Raw genomic sequence first — 18854 nt, 5'->3', positions numbered from 1 at the left:
CCGACAAATGTTGTCGATATGCTCTTAGGTATTATGAAACTATTCATAACACCATGCGGTTTTTCAATCTCATATCCATTTTTATCTATATTTTTCAAATCTTCATTGAGTTTTTTTGCCAAAGTCTAACGTAACACTTTATTATTATTGTAAAGCAACGCTTCATAAATAAAGAGTTTGTTTACAATGATTTGTAGTATCGGTATTTTATGGGAGACTACTTATTGTTTTAAAATTACTTTTACTCGATAAATTACGATTATTTCTTGTAATTATGATCTCTCCAATAATTTTAATAGTTCATGCAACAGATGTTAACAAATTCTCTTAGAACTTTTCTAACTCATTGTTGCATTATCGAATTTGATTATCCTCGATATTCTAATGCCACGTGGTATTTTTCTTTAACTCCTGTTCCGATTAGATAGAATCACCAGGACGAAAGAATTACTGACGAAAAAAGCGTGCCAAGTTAACTTCTGTCGTATCTTTTTTCCAATTAGCCGACAATTCGGGAAAGATACGTTATAGAGACACGATTGACGACTCTGTCAATTCGTTTGACGAAGGAGTTGAGAATAAGCAACTTTTATTAAACGCGCTCTGATATTACTCACCTCTTAAGTTATACAATTTGCACATCAATGCAACATTTTATTGCCAAGTTGACTTCCACAACTCGTAATAATTACACCGAGATGCAATGATAAAACAGCATTCTGTTTGCTAAATGACTCTCTTATGATATATTGGTAATAACGATGCAGAACTCTATTGGAAAGGAAAAGATAAGAAATGCAAATATTGGCAATCAAATTCGCGAATCCAACACAGTGATTATAAAGAAATAAACATTGTAATGATAATTTAGAATAACTGAGATTTGACTTTATCGTAAATATTTCAATAATTAATTTCATATGTTTTATAATCGATTAGAAATCGTGGTGCTCATTTTTACAGACTGATTCACGAGTTCTCGGTCTGTGGCTTATTTATGGAGTGGAGACGATAGGTGATTTGGTTTTTTCCAGTATATCGTTTTTCGTCACTGGAGGACGATCTGAAGGATATACGTTTCGATCGAAGGGGACGAGCGAACCAGTTTGTAAAGAACTCGAATTAATTGATGCGCAAGTTTTTATTGGAAATTTGTGATGGCTAGAAAGATAAGAGCGAATCATTTCTCTAATTGATTCAAATGAAAAATATGCAAAGAAATTTTGCAGTTTATTGATCAATCTTTTTTGATAAGAGGAAAGAAATTATTGCAAGAAAGGGTGTTGTCTTCAAAGGTAAATAATTGTACAGATTATTGTATGTAAAATATGTTATCTGTATGTGTAAATGTTATATTCCATTGTCATTTCAAAGTTACAAATCGTTTGTTTTATAATGGAATATTAAAAAATTGTTAGTTTATATCGCGTTTTTTAACGAAATAAATTGGATTATAAATGGCATGCAGATAGAATAAGATATTATGAATTTTTTGCTGTCATCCTTCTAACGTTGAATTTCTTTCGGCTTCGGCAGCGACGGATGGCGGTATAAAATAATATTTATTTGTATAAATATACAATTAATTTTTCTTGGATAACTAAATGATGTAACTAGTCTTATGATCGATCATATATTATCTATATAGAATATCATCTTTATAATAGAAAAAAAAAGTAGAAAATAAGAAACTTAAAATAATCTGTAAAAAATCCGTAAAGCCATCTACTTGTTCTCCCAAATATTTTATACAATCCTGTAATAAAAAGATATAAAATATTCATATTCGTTTTTGAAGACACGGTTGTTTTTTTCTCCTTTTTATATTCAATCTTTTTTTATGAAATCAGAGTCTTCGTTTATCATCATTAGCACATATTCAATATACGTTTAAAAAGTGTCAATAAAGATTAAGATCTTATTGTACGTTTTTTCAAGTGTACGATTTTATGTTGTTTAACGCTTTTCCTTTAAAAAATTATATTTGTTTAAATGTTTAGCCAACAATAATCCATGATAATTCCGATACGTTTTTGTTTTCATTATTTTCATACGTCTTGCGCAAGATTTTACAAAGTATTTTTTTTTTTAAATCTCCAGTCTTCTTTAATAATGTCGCTTGCTTTTTCGCCAATCATGATAACTGGTGCATTAGTATTTCCATTAACAATGGTAGGCATTATAGAAGCATCAACAACTCGTAAACCCTTTACACCGTATACTCTTAATTTTGGATCCACGACAGCTGTTGGATCGTTTCTTGGTCCCATTTTACACGTACCCACTGGGTGATACATGGTGAAGGTAAATTGTCGTAAAGCGCACTCCCAATATTCGTTCGTGGCGAAAGGAAATTTTTGACAGGCTGGTAGTTTAACAGAATATGGTTTCGAACCAAATCTTTGTAAGGCACTTGTGTTTGAAAGAGCCATAGCAATTTGTATACCATCTATTAGGACGTCCATATCTTCTTTGTGAGCGAAATAATTCGGAATAATATCAGGATGAATCAGAGGATTCTTGCTCTTTAGGCGAATCCATCCGGAACTTTTGGGTTTCAATAAAAGTGGTATTATCATCCAACTATCAACATTTTTTAGTGGTTTAAACACCATATTGTAAACGCTATCTTTTAATCCGAGAAACTTGCTTACTGATTCATCATCGGAATTGATGGAACTTAGAACAAGGTGAAACTGAATGTCCGGATAAATGCCAGAAGGATCAGCGTATTTAGAATTGACGAAGGCCAAGGCTTCGATTCCTGGAGTAGTCAAGGGCCCTGTGTTATTTATTGCATAATTTAATAATGTTGGTAGTGTCTGTAGACGGTCCCTTTTTAAAGTAATTGGTTCGTCCACCGTAAAGCTTAATCCACCGAGACCAACATGGTCTTGAAGATTGTCACCTACTCGAAGATCTGACAATACCGGTATATCAAGTTCTTCGAGATGTTCTTTAGGTCCTATGCCTGAGAGCATTAGCAGTTGCGGTGAATTGATCGCTCCAGCCGACAGAATGATCTCTCTTCTTACTCTAACTGTTTGTTTTAAACCATCGCGTAGAAATTTTATTCCCGTGGCTCGTTTGTCGGCATTGAAGAGCACTTTCAGTACTTGAGCTTTCATAGCTATGTGCAAATTCGGCCTGTTCTTCACTGGCCGCAAAAAAGCTTTAGCTGTCGAGCAACGACTTCCTCCGCGGATCGTACCCTGCATAATCATGAAACCAGTCTGATTTTCACCATTGATATCACGATTTTCATAACCGAGTTCTTGTCCAGCTTGTACAAAGGCGATCGATAATGGTGATCTCCACGGTGGTTCCTGTACTGTTAAGTAGCCTCCTGTTTTATGGTAAGGTGATTTCTGCAAATAAGGGTTCCTGTTATCCTCAGACTTGAGAAAGTAAGGAAGAACTTCCTCGTAACTCCAGCCGGTGTTACCCATTCTTGCCCATTTGTCGTAATCCAATCTAAAATAGAATTAGTTGCTGTTAATAGTAATAATCGACGTGTAATAACGCGAGAGGAAATTATCAGGAGGTTTCTCGTTTCTCACTTTTTCACTATATATAGGTATAGGTATTAGATATACACATATTAGATATACTATTAAACGTACATACGTATGTATGTAGGAAGGAACGCGTCACGTAGGTAAAAAAGAATTACCTGTTGCCGCGCACGTATACCATGGCATTCAGAACACTGCTGCCACCCAAAACCTTTCCGCGTGGCCAATTGCACCTATTTCCTTCCATTGCAAGACAATAAGCCGATGTCATTGATGGTTTGGTTTGATATTTCCAATCTAGTTCCGTTAATTGATTGTAGGTCATTAGAAGTGGCATATCCGAAATTATATTCCCATTATCTCCGGCATCTAGCAATAATACGCTCCAGTTGGACACCTCGGATAATCTTGAAGCAACCACCGCTCCAGCACTTCCACCTCCCACAACGATGAAGTCGTATATCGGATTTAACTGAAGGAATTATTAGTAAAGATAATTTATATTTCATTCATATTTAGAAGAAAAGATGATCAGAAAAGTCGAAATAATAATTTACCTCGCGAGTATTTCTCAAGGAAAATTCAAAATCCATCTCGTTATATTTTAATGGGGATGTTCTGATTACCATAAATGGAATCAAGCCGACAGTTATAGCTGATGTTAAAATTAAAGCAATTAAATTTTCTATCATTTTTTGACTTGTTTGATCTTTTAATCACAGTATCTTCTTATTCTGTTGATACTTCTTGAATGTTTATCTAGGCATTATTACTGTATACTCCATTGAATTCTTTACTATCCGAGTTTTATATCTTCTTAATTAGACACACTTTTCTCTGTTTAGATAGTGTTTATGTTGTAACAAAGAATGTGTTTGAGATTTGTGATTACTTAGATGTATCAACAAAATGGCACAAATTGACAGTTATCCTGTTTCAGTGCTGGTATGATGAATAGTGAGAGTAAATTGTAATTGAATTTTCATGTGCTGTATATTAGCTGATGATGTTGGCACTGCTAAAAGAAATTTATTATTAATCGTATCAACAAATTTTTATCTAATGACTAAATTATGACTGAATAATCTTATGACTAAATAAATTATCTAATAACTTTTTATTCTTTAACTATCTTTTATTTTATATTTTTATTTCTATTTTTTATTTTATACGTGAAGGAATTGTGGAGGAATATTAATTTAAGATCATCATTAACGTTATGCGGATTTGACGAATGAAAACAGTTAATTCACTGTTAATTGTCGGAAAGAATTCGAATTGGATCGATTGCTAAATAATTCGAGAAAGAGCTTGGTGTAACGTATGTGACTTTTAGAGCATACAAATTAAAAACGATTACTTTTATTGATCTCACCAAAAAAGAATCTATTTTCGAGCATTTTCAACTTTAAGCTAACGATAATATCGGTAAATAAGCTAGCGATCGATATCATAATAACTACTTGTGATTATAATCGTTCTTAGACGATTTGATATATACTGTGGATTAATTTTTTAATTACATCTAGATTATTATTCTTTCATTCATTGTAGAAAGCATTAATAAAGTTTGTAGTAATATTTCTGTTTAAATAGTACCAAAAATATATTATTTAAATTCGGTGTTGTTTCCAACATGTTTAGGTAGTTCTCTCCAAAAATGTCATTGTTATTTTCGCTTTATGCTGAGGATTATAGTTTTGTTAAAAGACTTGCCCGAATTGTTTTAATATAAAACATCGAAATATTTAATCATTGTGAAATATTATGTTTTAATATAAATGTTTAAATGGCGTACTTTTTATTTTCCAATGTTATCTAGTTATTTACGCTATTACAGTTTTTTTAGTCAATGATATTCACTTTATCTTAATCGTTCTAAGAACAATTAGTAACGCAGATCATAGTAAATCACCGTAATAGACATATTAACAAACTATTAGTCGTTATTATTTCTAAGTAAATGATAGATGTTGATAAAAGTATCGTAAATGCTTCAATTACTTTGCAAAGAAAATATTATCGGTTGTTCATAAAAATATCAACAGTTACACTTTCATTATATTTTTTACCGATAATAAAATATCGTATTTTTAAATTACCATATTTGCTACTTTGAAAATTCCTTGGCATAAAAAATGCTACCGATAATTACAGATTACGATTATTGGTCTCATTCTATACTGTCATTATTGTTATAACCCACAAATGGCTTTTTCATTATTTTTTAAACGATTAATAATTTATGTTGTGTATTACGTGAAATATAATTTATATTGTATATTAATTTACTTATTGATTGTGCGTTCTATAGTATTCTTTTTCGTGTATTTTCTACGAGGTAAACATTATCTTGTAATAATCGCGTAAATAGAACTCTATATTTTCAAAGCGTTCTCGTTATTTCCAAACACTAATGCATTCAATGCATTTTCGTTATTTCCATACTAAACATTGTTATTAAATTCAATAATAAAGCTTGAAAAAAAGAAGGAGAGAGGAATGAAAAAGACATTTCGTTTGAGTTATACTTGACTTGAAATTTCAGTGCCGTCTTTTGGTATTCTACTTTTTCTTCTAACGTAGAAAGAAACTACGTTGTTTCGATCGTTTCCAATTGGTTTTGTATTGGTCTTGTTTGATTTTTACGTAAAATAGTTGTATGTTATTGCTTCTTTTGTATTGTTATTTTACACGTGAAAACAAAAATGTATTTTTGTTCATTGAGACATGTGCCACATTTTAATTAGAAAAGAAACGAAGGCTGTCATATATCTCTTATATAAATTCTTTCTTTCTTTCTCGTTGTGATATAGAATTAACATCTCTCACAGAATTTCATCGTTCGTGCTTAACAAATTGTAATATATTTCTTTGTTTCGTTATATAAACTTTTTATATAAAAATGTTTGAAAATCGTTATAAACGACAACAGAAAGAGATAAAATAATATTTTTCCATTTTATTTATACATTCCGTTATGTTTTGTAATACATATTAATTTTATGCATGTAGGGAATGTTATGGACAGAACGTGAGTGAAGTAAGAACGTATTTTATCCGTAGATTTTATCGGTGAGTTTGTTGAAAATGGTAGAACGGCTTTAAGAAAGTTATCCATGAAAGATAACAGTAGAAATTTCCTCGAATATTAAGTTGACGCATCGTTCATCTTAAGTATATTTTCAATCAATATTCCATCGATATAAAACGTTGAAAAAGGATAGTATTTTTGTTGAAACAATAATACTGGTGTATATTACAAGAATATGTTTTTACAATTGATACGAATTGCTTTGAAATTATTGCAATAATTTGTTTTTAAATTTCATAATAAAAAAAAGTTCGAAGAACATACGCAATATGTTAATTAATTAATTAATATTATAAATTAAATTAATAATTATTAATTAATAACTTAAATGAATGAATATTATAAATGTAAATATATAAAATCATATAATTATTAATATATAAATTAATTATTATTTTTAATTACTATAAATCTATTTTTATTCTAATTATTATTATCTAGACTTCATTTTTTTGTCTTCTTTAGAAAGATCTCTCAAAGATATGTAAATGATTTATGAGTTTCATCAGAAATTTGTAATATATGACATTATAATCGTGCAATTACGAAAAGTCATATATTAAAGAAGATTAGTCTTAAAAAAATTCCTTTAGAGTTTATAAAGTGTCTCATTTACACTTGTTAAAAACTTACCTTATCTTTTTCTCTTAGTTCTCGCAGTAACGTACAAAGGAATAAAGTTATAACTCGAAATATTGCCTTTTGTTCCTTTTTATTTGTACAAAGTGATTTTTTTCCTTATAGGATACACTGAAAACATAAAAATAGTTATTACAATTTTTCAAATTTTGTTTTATAAGATTTTTTCTTACTATTCTCTCTTATAATATATGAATGCATTCGAGTGTAAAAAAATCATAGATACCTGTTACGCTTTTTAATTGCTCGAAATAATAGTATGCTGCTAATATTTACATTATTTTTACATAGATAATGCAATAATTAGTAGATGTTACATATAGAAAGTTTATTTTGTAGATAGTGAAGTAAAATTTTATGGAAAGATTTTTATTCTAATCATAAGCATTTTAACATCGCACATTTCGTTCAAAAATTCTCGACAATTGATCGCCCCTTCTTTCTCATAATAATAACCTATTGTTTGCTCATTGTTGTCATTCTCTCATTCCAAGTTTTCTATGAAATATAGTTTTTTTTTTTTTTATATTATATAATTTCGTATACTTATTAGCTCATTCGTATACTTATTAGCTCTATTGAATGTATATAACGGATATAGATCTTCATTAATATGTAATAGTATTAAAATTTATTAATCAGTTAGTAGTACATTATTACAAACAGAAAAAAAGTCGATTAATAGGATCTCAATCGATAAATTTTGCCGACAAATGATATCAATGTGTTATCAGGAGTCATCAAACCATTCTTAATATCATGCGATCTTTCAATCCCATACGTATTTTTATCTATATTTTTTAAATCTTAATTGTTTTTAGAATTGATTTTTTGTTATATCAAGGAATTTGTTTATAATTATTTGTTGTTTTACGCAAGAGTACTTATTGTTTTAAACTAACTTTTAAACGATAAATAGTAATTACTTCGAAAAGATCGTTCCTTTTATTTTTTTGTTTCAACCAATTAAAAAAGGATCCCCGTAATAATTATAATGGTTAACAAATTTAATAACAAAGAAAAGACAAGGATTCTTTCAGGACTTTTTCTGTTCATTGTCGCATTATCATTACTGAACACGATTACCCTCGAGATTAACAACTCATTATGATGGCAAGAGTACATGGTGCTTTTCTATAACTCGTGTTCCGATTAGATTGCAAGGACGAAAGAATTATTGATGAGAAAAGTGTGCCAAGTTAACTTTTGTCGTATCTTTCTTTCAATCAGCCGAAAGTTCGGAAGAGATAAGTTATAGAGATACGATTAACGACTCCATCAGTTCATAGGACGAAGAAATTGAGAATAAGCAACTTTTATTAAACGAGCTCTGATATTACTTACCTGTTACGTTATACGATTTGCAGATCAATGCAACCGTTTATTGTCAAGTTAAGTTCCACAACTCGTAATGACTACACCGAGAAGTAACAGTAAGACATCCTTCTGTTTGCTAAATGATTCTCTTATGATATATCGGTAATAGCGATGCAGAACACTATTGCAAATATTAGCAATCAAATGTTAAATTGCAAATCCGATACAATGATTATAAAGAAAGAAATATTATAATGATAATTTAGAATAACTGAGGTTCGGACTTAACCGTGATTATTTGGATAATTAATTTAGTACGTTTTATAATAGATTAGAAATCGTGATGATCAGTTCCACAGACCGATTTAGACTCATAAGTTCTCGGCTTGAAACCTATTTATGAGTAGAACGCGATGGACAGTTTGATTTCTTCCGATATGACATTTATCGTCATTGGAGAACGCTCTAAAAGATATATGTTTTAGCGAATGAATGTGTAAATATTGATCGATGGATAGATTATTATTAAAGATATCGATAATTGAGAAGGTTAGAGTGCAGATGAATGTGTTAATAGATACACGTGTAATATAAGTGTATTTCTTGCGCTGTAAATCGTATATCTTTACTTTAAAGCAATTATGAAATCAAAATGTGGTTATAAATTAAGAAAGAAAAGAAGTAAGGGTGTTGAAATTTTATGACCAAATAATAGAAAAATTATACGTTCTCTTCTCTTAAAGAGATGAAAAAAGAAAGAAATTTAGGATTCTATGCAAATTTAGGTGCTGTGATTGTAAAGAAAAATGGTATATATCGCTAAAATATAAATATGATTAATAATATGACTGAAAATATAAAAAGAAATTGTCGAAAAATGATTTACTATTAACTCGTGTTTAGAAAAAAAATGATGGTCAGAAAAATCGGTATCGATAAGATAAACAGAGAAATGCCTTTTTTCGTTGCTTTATTTTTCCTCCGAGCGTAAAAAGGAACTATTCTGATTCGATCGAATCCAATTAATTTTGCATTAATCTTGTTTGGTTTTAGATTGCAAAATACTTGTAGGTTATTTTCTCCTTTGCATAGTTTTATTGCATGTAGAAACAAAGATGCATTTCTCTTTATCGAGATAGGTGCTGCATTTTAATAGGCATCGGGAAGAAAGGAATGCTGTCGAATATCTCTTATATAAACTTTCTTTTTCTTCCACGTTCCGACGTAGAATTGATATTCCTCATGCAAAACTGCATCGATCGTGTTTAATCAGTTTATATATATATATATATATATATATATATATATATATATATATATTCTTAATCAACTATAATAATTGCTTAAAAATAACTAAATTAAAAAATATTATTTTATTTCTTTTTTCTTGTCTATAATTGTTTAAAATAGTTATTATACAAAACAAAACGAAGATATATATATATATATATATATATATATATATATATATATCTTCATTTCGATACGTTTCGCGAGCGTGTATCTTTATATTTTTTATTTTATTTATTATTATATATTTTTATATATCTTTATGTATCGAAGTTTCATACATATATATATATATATCTTCGTTTCATTTTGTATAATAACTATTTTAAACAATTGTAAACAAGAAAAAAGAAATAAAATAATATTTTTTAATTTCATTTGTAAACTTTATTATGTTCCGTAATAGATATTAATCTTATCAATATTATCGTATCCAAAGAAATTCAGTTGAGTAAGAATATATTTGATCTGCAGACTTTATCGATAGGTTTCAGCTGGAGAAAGTAGTCCAGTTCCAAGAAAGTTATTCATTCAAGATCACATGGTTAAAATAATCTGATAGAATACTGTCGTGTCCTTGATCTTAAGAGAAGGACATGGCTAAGATATGTAAATGGCCATGATATTAAAATACTTTTATTCGAAATTTGCTTTATTGTTTTTTAGTTTTTGCAATAAGGTACAACGAAATAAAGCTGCAACAAACAAAAGATACTTCATTTTCTTTTCTTTTTTTTTTGTATAAACTGATTTTCTTCCTAATGTGATGTATCAAAAATATAAAAGCAGTGTTTAATTTTCGTAAATAACGTTGTATGTGATTTTTTCTTACTATTCTCTCTTATAACGTGTAAATAAGTTAGTACATTAAAAAATTGCAGATATCTGTTGCGCTTTTTACTTGCTTGACATAGTAGTATTCTTTATTATTTCTACATAGGTACTGCAATAATTACACGTGGAAAATTTATTTTGTAGATAGTATAAATAAAAGATTTTTATTCTAATCAGTAATGCTTTAAAAATTGTCTATTTCACTGAAAAACCATCGCATCTATTCTCTCACATAGTGACAATCGCTTTTCGTTCATTTTCAGTCATTCTTTCATTCGAAATTTTCTATAACACATCTTTTTTTATTTTTTTTATTTTTTTTTATATAAAATTCCGTCGATTTTACTATATCTCATAGTTCTATTTAACGTAGGCAATGTTCTCTTTAAGCTAAGTGCTTGCACTTACGTGCTCACAAAGATTCATGCAATCTTTTCCAGCGATTCATTTCTTTCGACATCTTACTTATTGTTAATCCTAATATTTGAAGTTTAGTTAAATTGTTTAATCTTATAATTGTGTGTTCAATCTTATAATAAAGATTGATAATAAATATTTTGTCATTTGAAGGATTCACGATCTAATATTGACAGTATTGACATATTGCGGAATCTTTGAATATTCTATGTTCACATAAATGGTAGATTTGCTCAGATAGATAAGAAATTATAGGAAACTTTAGTTCTAAGGTTATCCAAAATTGTGTCGAAAATTTTATTTCACAAAATTTATTTAGACAATTGTGAGGTATTAATTTATTGTGAGGTATTAATTTAGTGATAGATCTTAAGAGTATCAAAATTCAAAGTATTGCAACTGTATTTTTCAAATAGATTGAAAAATTATACATTTTGATGAAGAAGTTAAAAAGAAAAACAGTTAAGAGGAACGTTATCTAAATATGAATGATGTGACTGTAAAGTGAGTAAAAAAATATGATGATAAGACTATAAACTGGTTAGATATATATTATGGAGCACAGCCAACAAGTATATTGAAGAGATGGGACAAAAAGATTTAGGAAAGTATTGATCTTGAAAGCCCAAATATAGTGACGTTATAGAACGAATTTACGGATGAGATAAACTTAGTCGACTGATTAATTGCATTGTATCGGATAAAAATTCGTTCAAAAAGGTGGTATCGTTACATATTGTTTAGTCTAATATTGAGTTTAAAAATGATTTTTTAAAAGATAAGATTACCTATTATATAATGAACAGTTACCAAAATTTTTAAAACAAAAGTTGATTCTTGTTTGTATCAAAAACGAAAACAATCTAAAAAGAGAGGATGTCCCATCTCATATTTTATAGATGAAAAATTATTTTTAAGAAAAAAGAGAGAGAGAGAGAGAGAGAGAGAGAAGAGGACCAACTACAGTTTTCCGTTGTAAAATCCCAAGATGTAATAAATGTTAATTCTAAATGGAAAACACGCAAACAAATTCGGTTGTAGAGTTTTTAAAGATGAAATAAGAAGGAATCAATCTGTAACAATAATCGCAAATTGCGCTTCTTACATTTCATTATTTTCGATATTGGTAAATATCAACACATCACAGAAAAATATGTATCGTCTCTAATAATATAAGTAAGAAAATTTCCTTACGATAACTAAATAATATAACTAGTTTTTTGATTAAACACATATTATCTGTATAGAACATCATCCTTACAACAGAAAAATAAATAGGAAACATAAATCTTTAAAGCTTTCTACCTATTTCTACTAATCATTTTACACAACGGAATAACAAAAATATATATTTTACTTTCATTCGATAAACTATCTAAAATGTTTAATATTCATTGAAAAAAATTCAGATAGTCCCATTACTTCTCTTTCGTCTGGACATCCAATCCTTTTTTATAAGATCCGAACCCTTTTCACCTATCATTACCACAGCTGCATTGATATTACCATTAGTGATCGTAGGCATGATCGATGCATCGATCACTCGAAGTCCTTCTACTCCATATACTCTTAAAGAAGGATCTACGACTGCCATTGGATCGGATCGTGGACCCATTTTCGCAGTACAGCTCATGTGATAAATCGTCATCGTATATTGACGAATTACACATTCCCAATACTCGTCCGTGAACATAGGAAGATGTTTACAATTTGGCAATGGCTTACTGTGAAATCTTGCTCCGAATCTTTTCAAACTACTTGTTTCAGCAAATGCAATTGCTGCTTTGACTCCTTCTCGCAATACTCTCACGTCATCAGGATTCGTCAAATAATTGTGATACATCAACGGATAATCCAGCGGGTTTTTCGACTTTAATTTTACATAACCACGAGATTTAGGTCTGAGCATCATTGGGAAAATGCTGAAACCATCACGATTAATGATATCTCCAAATATTTCATTGTAAAATTCGGTGGTTATGCCATGGGCGGTTACTGCTTGTTTTCCACCGGAATTAATCGAGGTAGAAGTAATCATAAATTCTATATCTGGCCAATCATCGCTTTGGTTGGCATATTTCGTGGATAAAAAGCCTACTACTTCGAGACCAATGCTCGAAGTTAGAGGACCATTTTCGGTAATTGCATATCTCAATGCTGTGTTTACGTTCATCAACCGAGTGAACACCAAGCTGATCTCGTGGTCAATTAGAAAGACTAGACCACCGACGGCTATATGATCTTGAAGGTTCTGTCCTACACCAGGTGAATCTTGGATCACTGGAATACCGAGATCTTCCAGATGATTCCTAGCACCGATTCCAGATAGCATCAATAATTGAGGAGTGTTTATGGCACCTGCCGAAAGTACAACTTCTTTCTTTGCAAATACGGTCTCGACACGACCATTCCTAATGAATTCTACGCCGTAGGCTTTTTTCGTGCTTGGATCTATGAGAACACGCGTAACATGGCTCCATAATGATAAGTGAAAATTCTTTCGAAATTGAATGGGTCGTATAAATGCCTTGGCTGCGCTGCACCTTGTAGCTCTGCGCATTGTATATTGAAAAAATGCAAAGCCCGTTTGTTGTTCACCATTTACATCCACGATATCATAACCCATTTCTTCTGCAGCTTGAAGAAAAGCTGGACCCAGAGGCGTATTATAGGGACAGTCTTGAACGGTCAAATAACCACCTGTAAAAGATATTTTTACGTGAATTTGAACAAATATTTCAATTTCACTAGTAATGTCTTGTTATCTAAAAATATGAATCACTGGATTGCTTCAAATCTCATGAATGGTTAATATCGTAACTTACCTGTGTTATGGTATTTCACGTTTCGCGCCAAATATGGATTTCTTTGGTCCTGTGACTTTTTGAAGTATGGGAGCACTTCTTCGTATCTCCAGCCAGGATTACCAAAGCTTTCCCATTGATCGAAGTCTCGCCTATTCCCACGAATATACAGCATGGTATTAAGTACGCTTGAACCTCCTAATACCTAAAATCAATCGGATAAGATAATAAGTTTAATATAACGTAATATATATAATAGTATAATATAACATATAATAATATAATATAACGTAAATAGTTTTTACGAGAATAAGCCGAAAGTTTGTAATGGTCTGTGATTGCATCGATATATATATATTGTATTTTATTAACGTAACTTTGTCCATCATAAACGTCCCGCTTCATTACTTAATAAATCAATTAATAATTAATTTATTTAAATTTAATTATTTATTATAAATAGGAGTTATCAGTATTAGAAAATTATACTTATGTATTTATTCAGGTATTCTCAATTATTCATTGTCTTTTTTTTTTTTAAATTCCGTAAACTTGTTATATCAGTAACAACCATCCGTTTATTTTCCTTCAAAAACGATCTTATATAGGAATGAGTTCGTAATATTTACCTCGTCGGTTTACTTTCTCTCCGACCCGATTATGTCTTACGTATACTTGACACTCTTTACATTTCAACTCCTGGCTAACCTGACATTCTAGCAATCTTCATTATGAAATAATTGTCATTGTTGTCGATCTCCTTAACTATCTTACGTCGCAGGTAAATCAAAGAAGTTACCTTTCCTCGGGTCCAACAACTACGATGATCATTCATTGCTTGGCAAGCACTATCTTGTGGTTGAGCTCTATACTTCCAATCTAATTTGCTTTTGTGTAAATAGAGAGACAAAATCGGTACATCCGTAATCTCGGTTTCCTGACCACCCGCTTCTAAAAGCAATACACTCCATTTTGGATTTTCTGTTAGCCTATTAACAACAACGCTACCAGCTGAACCGCCACCGATCACTATGAAATCATATTCCTTTAATAAATTCTTCGTGACTTGAGGTTGATTTTCGGGATCCATTAGATGATAATTGAAGTAAGTTAAAGCAGATATTAGAATCGGTATGATACTTAATTTTCCGATACCGAGCGCAATCGCATTCGTTTGTATCGCGGCTGTTGCCGTTGCCACAAGGTTCGTCATCATTGATCTTGACTTTTAATTAGCTAGTTCTTGTTTTTCTTCTGTGATCAAAGAGAAACTCTTCATATACAGTAATATCGATCAGTCAAGGACGTTTAGTGAAACCATATACAACTTTTAATAGTTCTCCTTCTGATTTATAAGTTTGAATAATCAAGCTTGAGTAATCAAACAAGATTGTTACGTAAATCACTATACTCTCATATTAGATTTTTTTTATACTCTCATATTAGAAGTTATCTTCATTTTTGATAATCTTCAATGATTTTTTCAGGACTATATATTTCTCAAGTATTAGAGAAACATTTCGCCATTATATTCAATGACGACATCTTCATTGATTTCTTTTTTTCCATAATAACAATATTCTTTGTAAGATATTGTAACTAACTTGCGGTAAGATGATAAGATAAAATCTGGAACATTGAAATTCAACAAATTAGAAATGTATTACAGTTTAGATTATTTTTTTCTAAGTGAAATATTACTTTTGTTTGTTTCTTAAGTTTATATTTAACGTGGTCCAAAACGTCCTTTTTCCGTAATTCTGTTTTGTTTTTTTTTTTATTTAAAAAATTCTTCATTCTTTTTTCAATGTATTTAATTTTGTATCACGCATAAACAAATATGAGTATCATGATGCTTTAATGGTAACATAGTTAATTCGTGTAGTTACTTGATTATGATAACATAAAGCATGCATCATTGTGATTTATTTAATAAAATAAATAAAATATAAATGATATATTTCACTTCATCTTTCTTCAACAGGGAAATCTGTAATATTTACTCTTAACATTTAACATTAAATTCTGCTGCCATACTTATTGGGTTTATTTGACATTTATCTATTCTATAAATCTACATTCGGATTTATTTAAAAATAATTGTTCATTAATTCTAATAACAGTTTCTATTTTTAATGAATTTTTCCCACATTTTTGAAACAGATGCCTAGTTAGAATTATTGACTTTTTTTACTTTTCTTATGAAAACTAATGAACACAAAAATTTTTCTGTATCTCTTTCAGAAAATGCTCGTCTTTTTCTTTTTGAAAAAAAATTCTTTACTTTTTGATCATAAATATGAAAGATTTTAATTTTTCGTTTCGTACATTTCGCGAATATATAAAATTTCTATTAATACTATTTCATTTTTATACAACGTACAAGTTTTGAAATGTATTTGATTTTTTTTTTTAGATTTTATTTGAACTATGCGGATATTTTTTTGAAATACTTCCAAGATTCTATCGAAATAAAAAGTTTATTCTATGAGAGGTCAAAATGATCTATTGCGCTGTATGTATAGTGCATATATATACACAAAAAATAAGAAAAAAAGATGAAAACCATTTTATAACATTAATCATTTATATTCTTCAATGAATATTACAAAATAATTCTGAAAGTCAGATAGATTAAAGTGGAGTAGTTACTAGAGCGAATAACAAATTATTTTGATCCTCGTGATGGATCTTTTGTAATCTTTTTTAAAAGTACATCTTTTTTAAATATATATTCTTAAACTCGACAGATTTATGCGAAAAAATATTGCGAAGTGAAATTACATAGAAATGTAGAACATATCTTATTGCTTTGTACATTCTAGATTATTATGATATTGATCACATCATAAATGATTATCGATATAATCAATAAAATGTTCTATGAATTTTTTTTACAGGACTTTTTTTAATATGTTCTCTATGCCTGTACGTATTCAAATTTATTCTTTACATTATTTGAATGTAATCAGTTACGTTATGTATAATCAGTTTGAAACATCAAAATGTTAGAATACTGTCAGCTAAATATTACTTCATTTTAAGTTTTGTTGAAAACGATTGTCATCGGTATCTACTGATATATTGTAAGTTGGTAATTTAAATGCAAGACATTCTTTACTGATATAAAAAATTTCCATACTGTTGTACTCATTGTTAACTTTTTGTAAAAACTTAAAAAAAATATTTCTCTCTCTCTTTTTTTTTCATTATAAGCGTATTCAGACAAATAATTTTTCTTGTTAAAGTTATTGAATATATTTGTAACGAATTGGGAAATGAGTAAACAAATTTACGAAGAAAGAACATAATTTTAAGGACATTTTTCAGACTATATGAATTAAAACGAATATCAATGAAATAAAATTAGGTTTAGAGAGACACAATGCATAAATATCGACGAAGTTTTCCAATTTCTTGACTTGAATGTTTCCAAGTCAGATAGGAAATTTTAAACTTAATTTGTAAGTTCGCAGTCAGAGCTGATAAACAAAATGCAATGTTATTTCGGAACGCCAAAGTATTGCATAATTTCTTTAAGTGAACGTAAGCGGTGACCGATGTAATGTAGTATAATAGATTCGACGATGTGCTTTTACTTTCGAAAAAGAATACTCACCAGTAAAACGTTTGCTTTCTGTTATAACTATCGCTTAAAAGTTTGAACACAACACTGCTTTCCCAAAATGTTTTCGTTAGGAAAAATAATCACAATTTTCATCATTTATCGATGTAGTACTACATTGTTTATCCGTAATTGTAAATCATTTAATTGTAAACGTGATATTTATTAGTGAAGTTTCAAATATATATAGATTCAAAGACGGATCGGGCAGTTCACTGTGGCAGAGAAAGCGATAGACTGAAAGTTCTCATGTGGCGATGAAACGTATAAACCTTGACTACCACTACCTTAATATGACGAAATGCCACCGTTTTTAAATTCTTTCGTAGTCGACCTATCATGAACCTTCTAGTACCTGTTTATTTTTATTTCCTACCCTCCAGTTGCTTATAAGAACTTAGGCTTGCTATGCTAATTATGATATAGATCAAGGTACACAAGTATTCATAAAAATATTTTATTATATATCTTTTTTTTCCTTTCTTTCTTTCTTTCTTTCTTTCTTTCTTTCTTTCTTTCTTTCTTTCTTTCTTTCTTTCATTCTTTCTTTCTTTCTTTCTTTCTATAAAGTTTTAATTTTAACACGTTTGCAATGATTTCATAACAGTCCTGGAGTATTCTTTGCTGGTAAAAATTTCACGATAATGACATTTGCTCACTTAAGTGAAAAGAAAGTCTCTATTCTATTTATGGTATTTTATAAGATTTCGTCAATGTTCGTAAATTTAAATTTTAGGTCAAGCGAGATATTTTTTGTCTTACCGTTGCACTGTCAAAACCTTATAGTTTATCGATATTTATAACAAATTTTTTTTAGAACTTGTTGTGGTTATTATAAGAATTAATGATTTAGATCTGTTTAGAAATTACGATCTCGATAGAACTATCTAATCGATTTTGCAAAATCGTTATGTATATTATTATACGTTACGTATAATGATAAAAAGGACTGTTAAAAACGGAATAAATTAAAATGATCGTCCGTAATAAATATCATCTTTTATATGTTCATGCAATGTAGGTTAATATAAATCTTATTAGTTTGCTCTATTTATATCATTAATCGATTTCCATCGTGTCAATGTATAGTTTGTTTTTTACATATTTCTTAGGAGTAATTTCACTTTCACAATTCATTTCGAAATCAATAAACATATGTACTCACATTTGATCTAAGCGATCGTTTTTGTTCTTTGCTCTTAACCTCTTTCATCAGGGATTACAAATTATTATTAGTTATATACTACTTCGTAGGAACATTTGTTAATATTTAAACAATTTAACATAAATACATATTTTACTCGATGGAATACATAGTC

The 18854-nt window shown here is 29.5% G+C and overlaps 3 protein-coding genes across 4 annotated transcripts in view; 1 reads left to right on the top strand and 2 right to left on the bottom strand.

The window, feature by feature from the left end:
* LOC127062351 (flotillin-2) overlaps positions 1–18854 on the top strand; it is a 102820-nt gene that overhangs the window by 33012 nt on the left and 50954 nt on the right. The gene's annotated exons all lie outside the window — the stretch shown is intronic.
* Positions 2070–4207, bottom strand: LOC127062162 (glucose dehydrogenase [FAD, quinone]-like). Its single transcript, XM_050989913.1, has 3 exons — positions 4073–4207; positions 3674–3987; positions 2070–3474 (listed from the first exon to the last, which is right to left on the bottom strand). Exons 1-3 carry the CDS (start codon positions 4205–4207, stop codon positions 2070–2072), a joined length of 1854 nt encoding a protein of 617 aa, XP_050845870.1.
* LOC127062348 (glucose dehydrogenase [FAD, quinone]-like) lies at positions 10956–17750 on the bottom strand. Its single transcript, XM_050990363.1, has 4 exons — positions 17530–17750; positions 14710–15539; positions 13932–14115; positions 10956–13806 (listed from the first exon to the last, which is right to left on the bottom strand). Exons 2-4 carry the CDS (start codon positions 15124–15126, stop codon positions 12512–12514), a joined length of 1896 nt encoding a protein of 631 aa, XP_050846320.1. The 5' UTR covers positions 15127–15539; positions 17530–17750; the 3' UTR covers positions 10956–12511.

The sequence above is a fragment of the Vespula vulgaris genome, chromosome 3 (genome assembly GCF_905475345.1).
Source record: "Vespula vulgaris chromosome 3, iyVesVulg1.1, whole genome shotgun sequence".
In the NCBI taxonomy this organism is placed as follows: domain Eukaryota; kingdom Metazoa; phylum Arthropoda; class Insecta; order Hymenoptera; family Vespidae; genus Vespula; species Vespula vulgaris.
This window is presented reverse-complemented; position numbering and strand designations above follow the sequence as displayed.

What these genes read in the sequence shown, in the direction of transcription:
- LOC127062162 (XM_050989913.1), bottom strand. Translation starts at nt 4,207, where the DNA reads ATGATAGAAAATTTAATTGCTTTAATTTTAACATCAGCTATAACTGTC. An exon ending in CCTTGAGAAATACTCGCGAG is followed by an intron (nt 3,988 to 4,072) that starts GTAAATTATTAT and finishes TAATTCCTTCAG; the next exon opens with TTAAATCCGATATACGACTT. An exon ending in GTATACGTGCGCGGCAACAG is followed by an intron (nt 3,475 to 3,673) that starts GTAATTCTTTTT and finishes ATTCTATTTTAG; the next exon opens with ATTGGATTACGACAAATGGG.
- LOC127062348 (XM_050990363.1), bottom strand. Translation starts at nt 15,126, where the DNA reads ATGATGACGAACCTTGTGGCAACGGCAACAGCCGCGATACAAACGAAT. An exon ending in GTTGTTGGACCCGAGGAAAG is followed by an intron (nt 14,116 to 14,709) that starts GTAACTTCTTTG and finishes GATTGATTTTAG; the next exon opens with GTATTAGGAGGTTCAAGCGT. An exon ending in CGTGAAATACCATAACACAG is followed by an intron (nt 13,807 to 13,931) that starts GTAAGTTACGAT and finishes TATCTTTTACAG; the next exon opens with GTGGTTATTTGACCGTTCAA.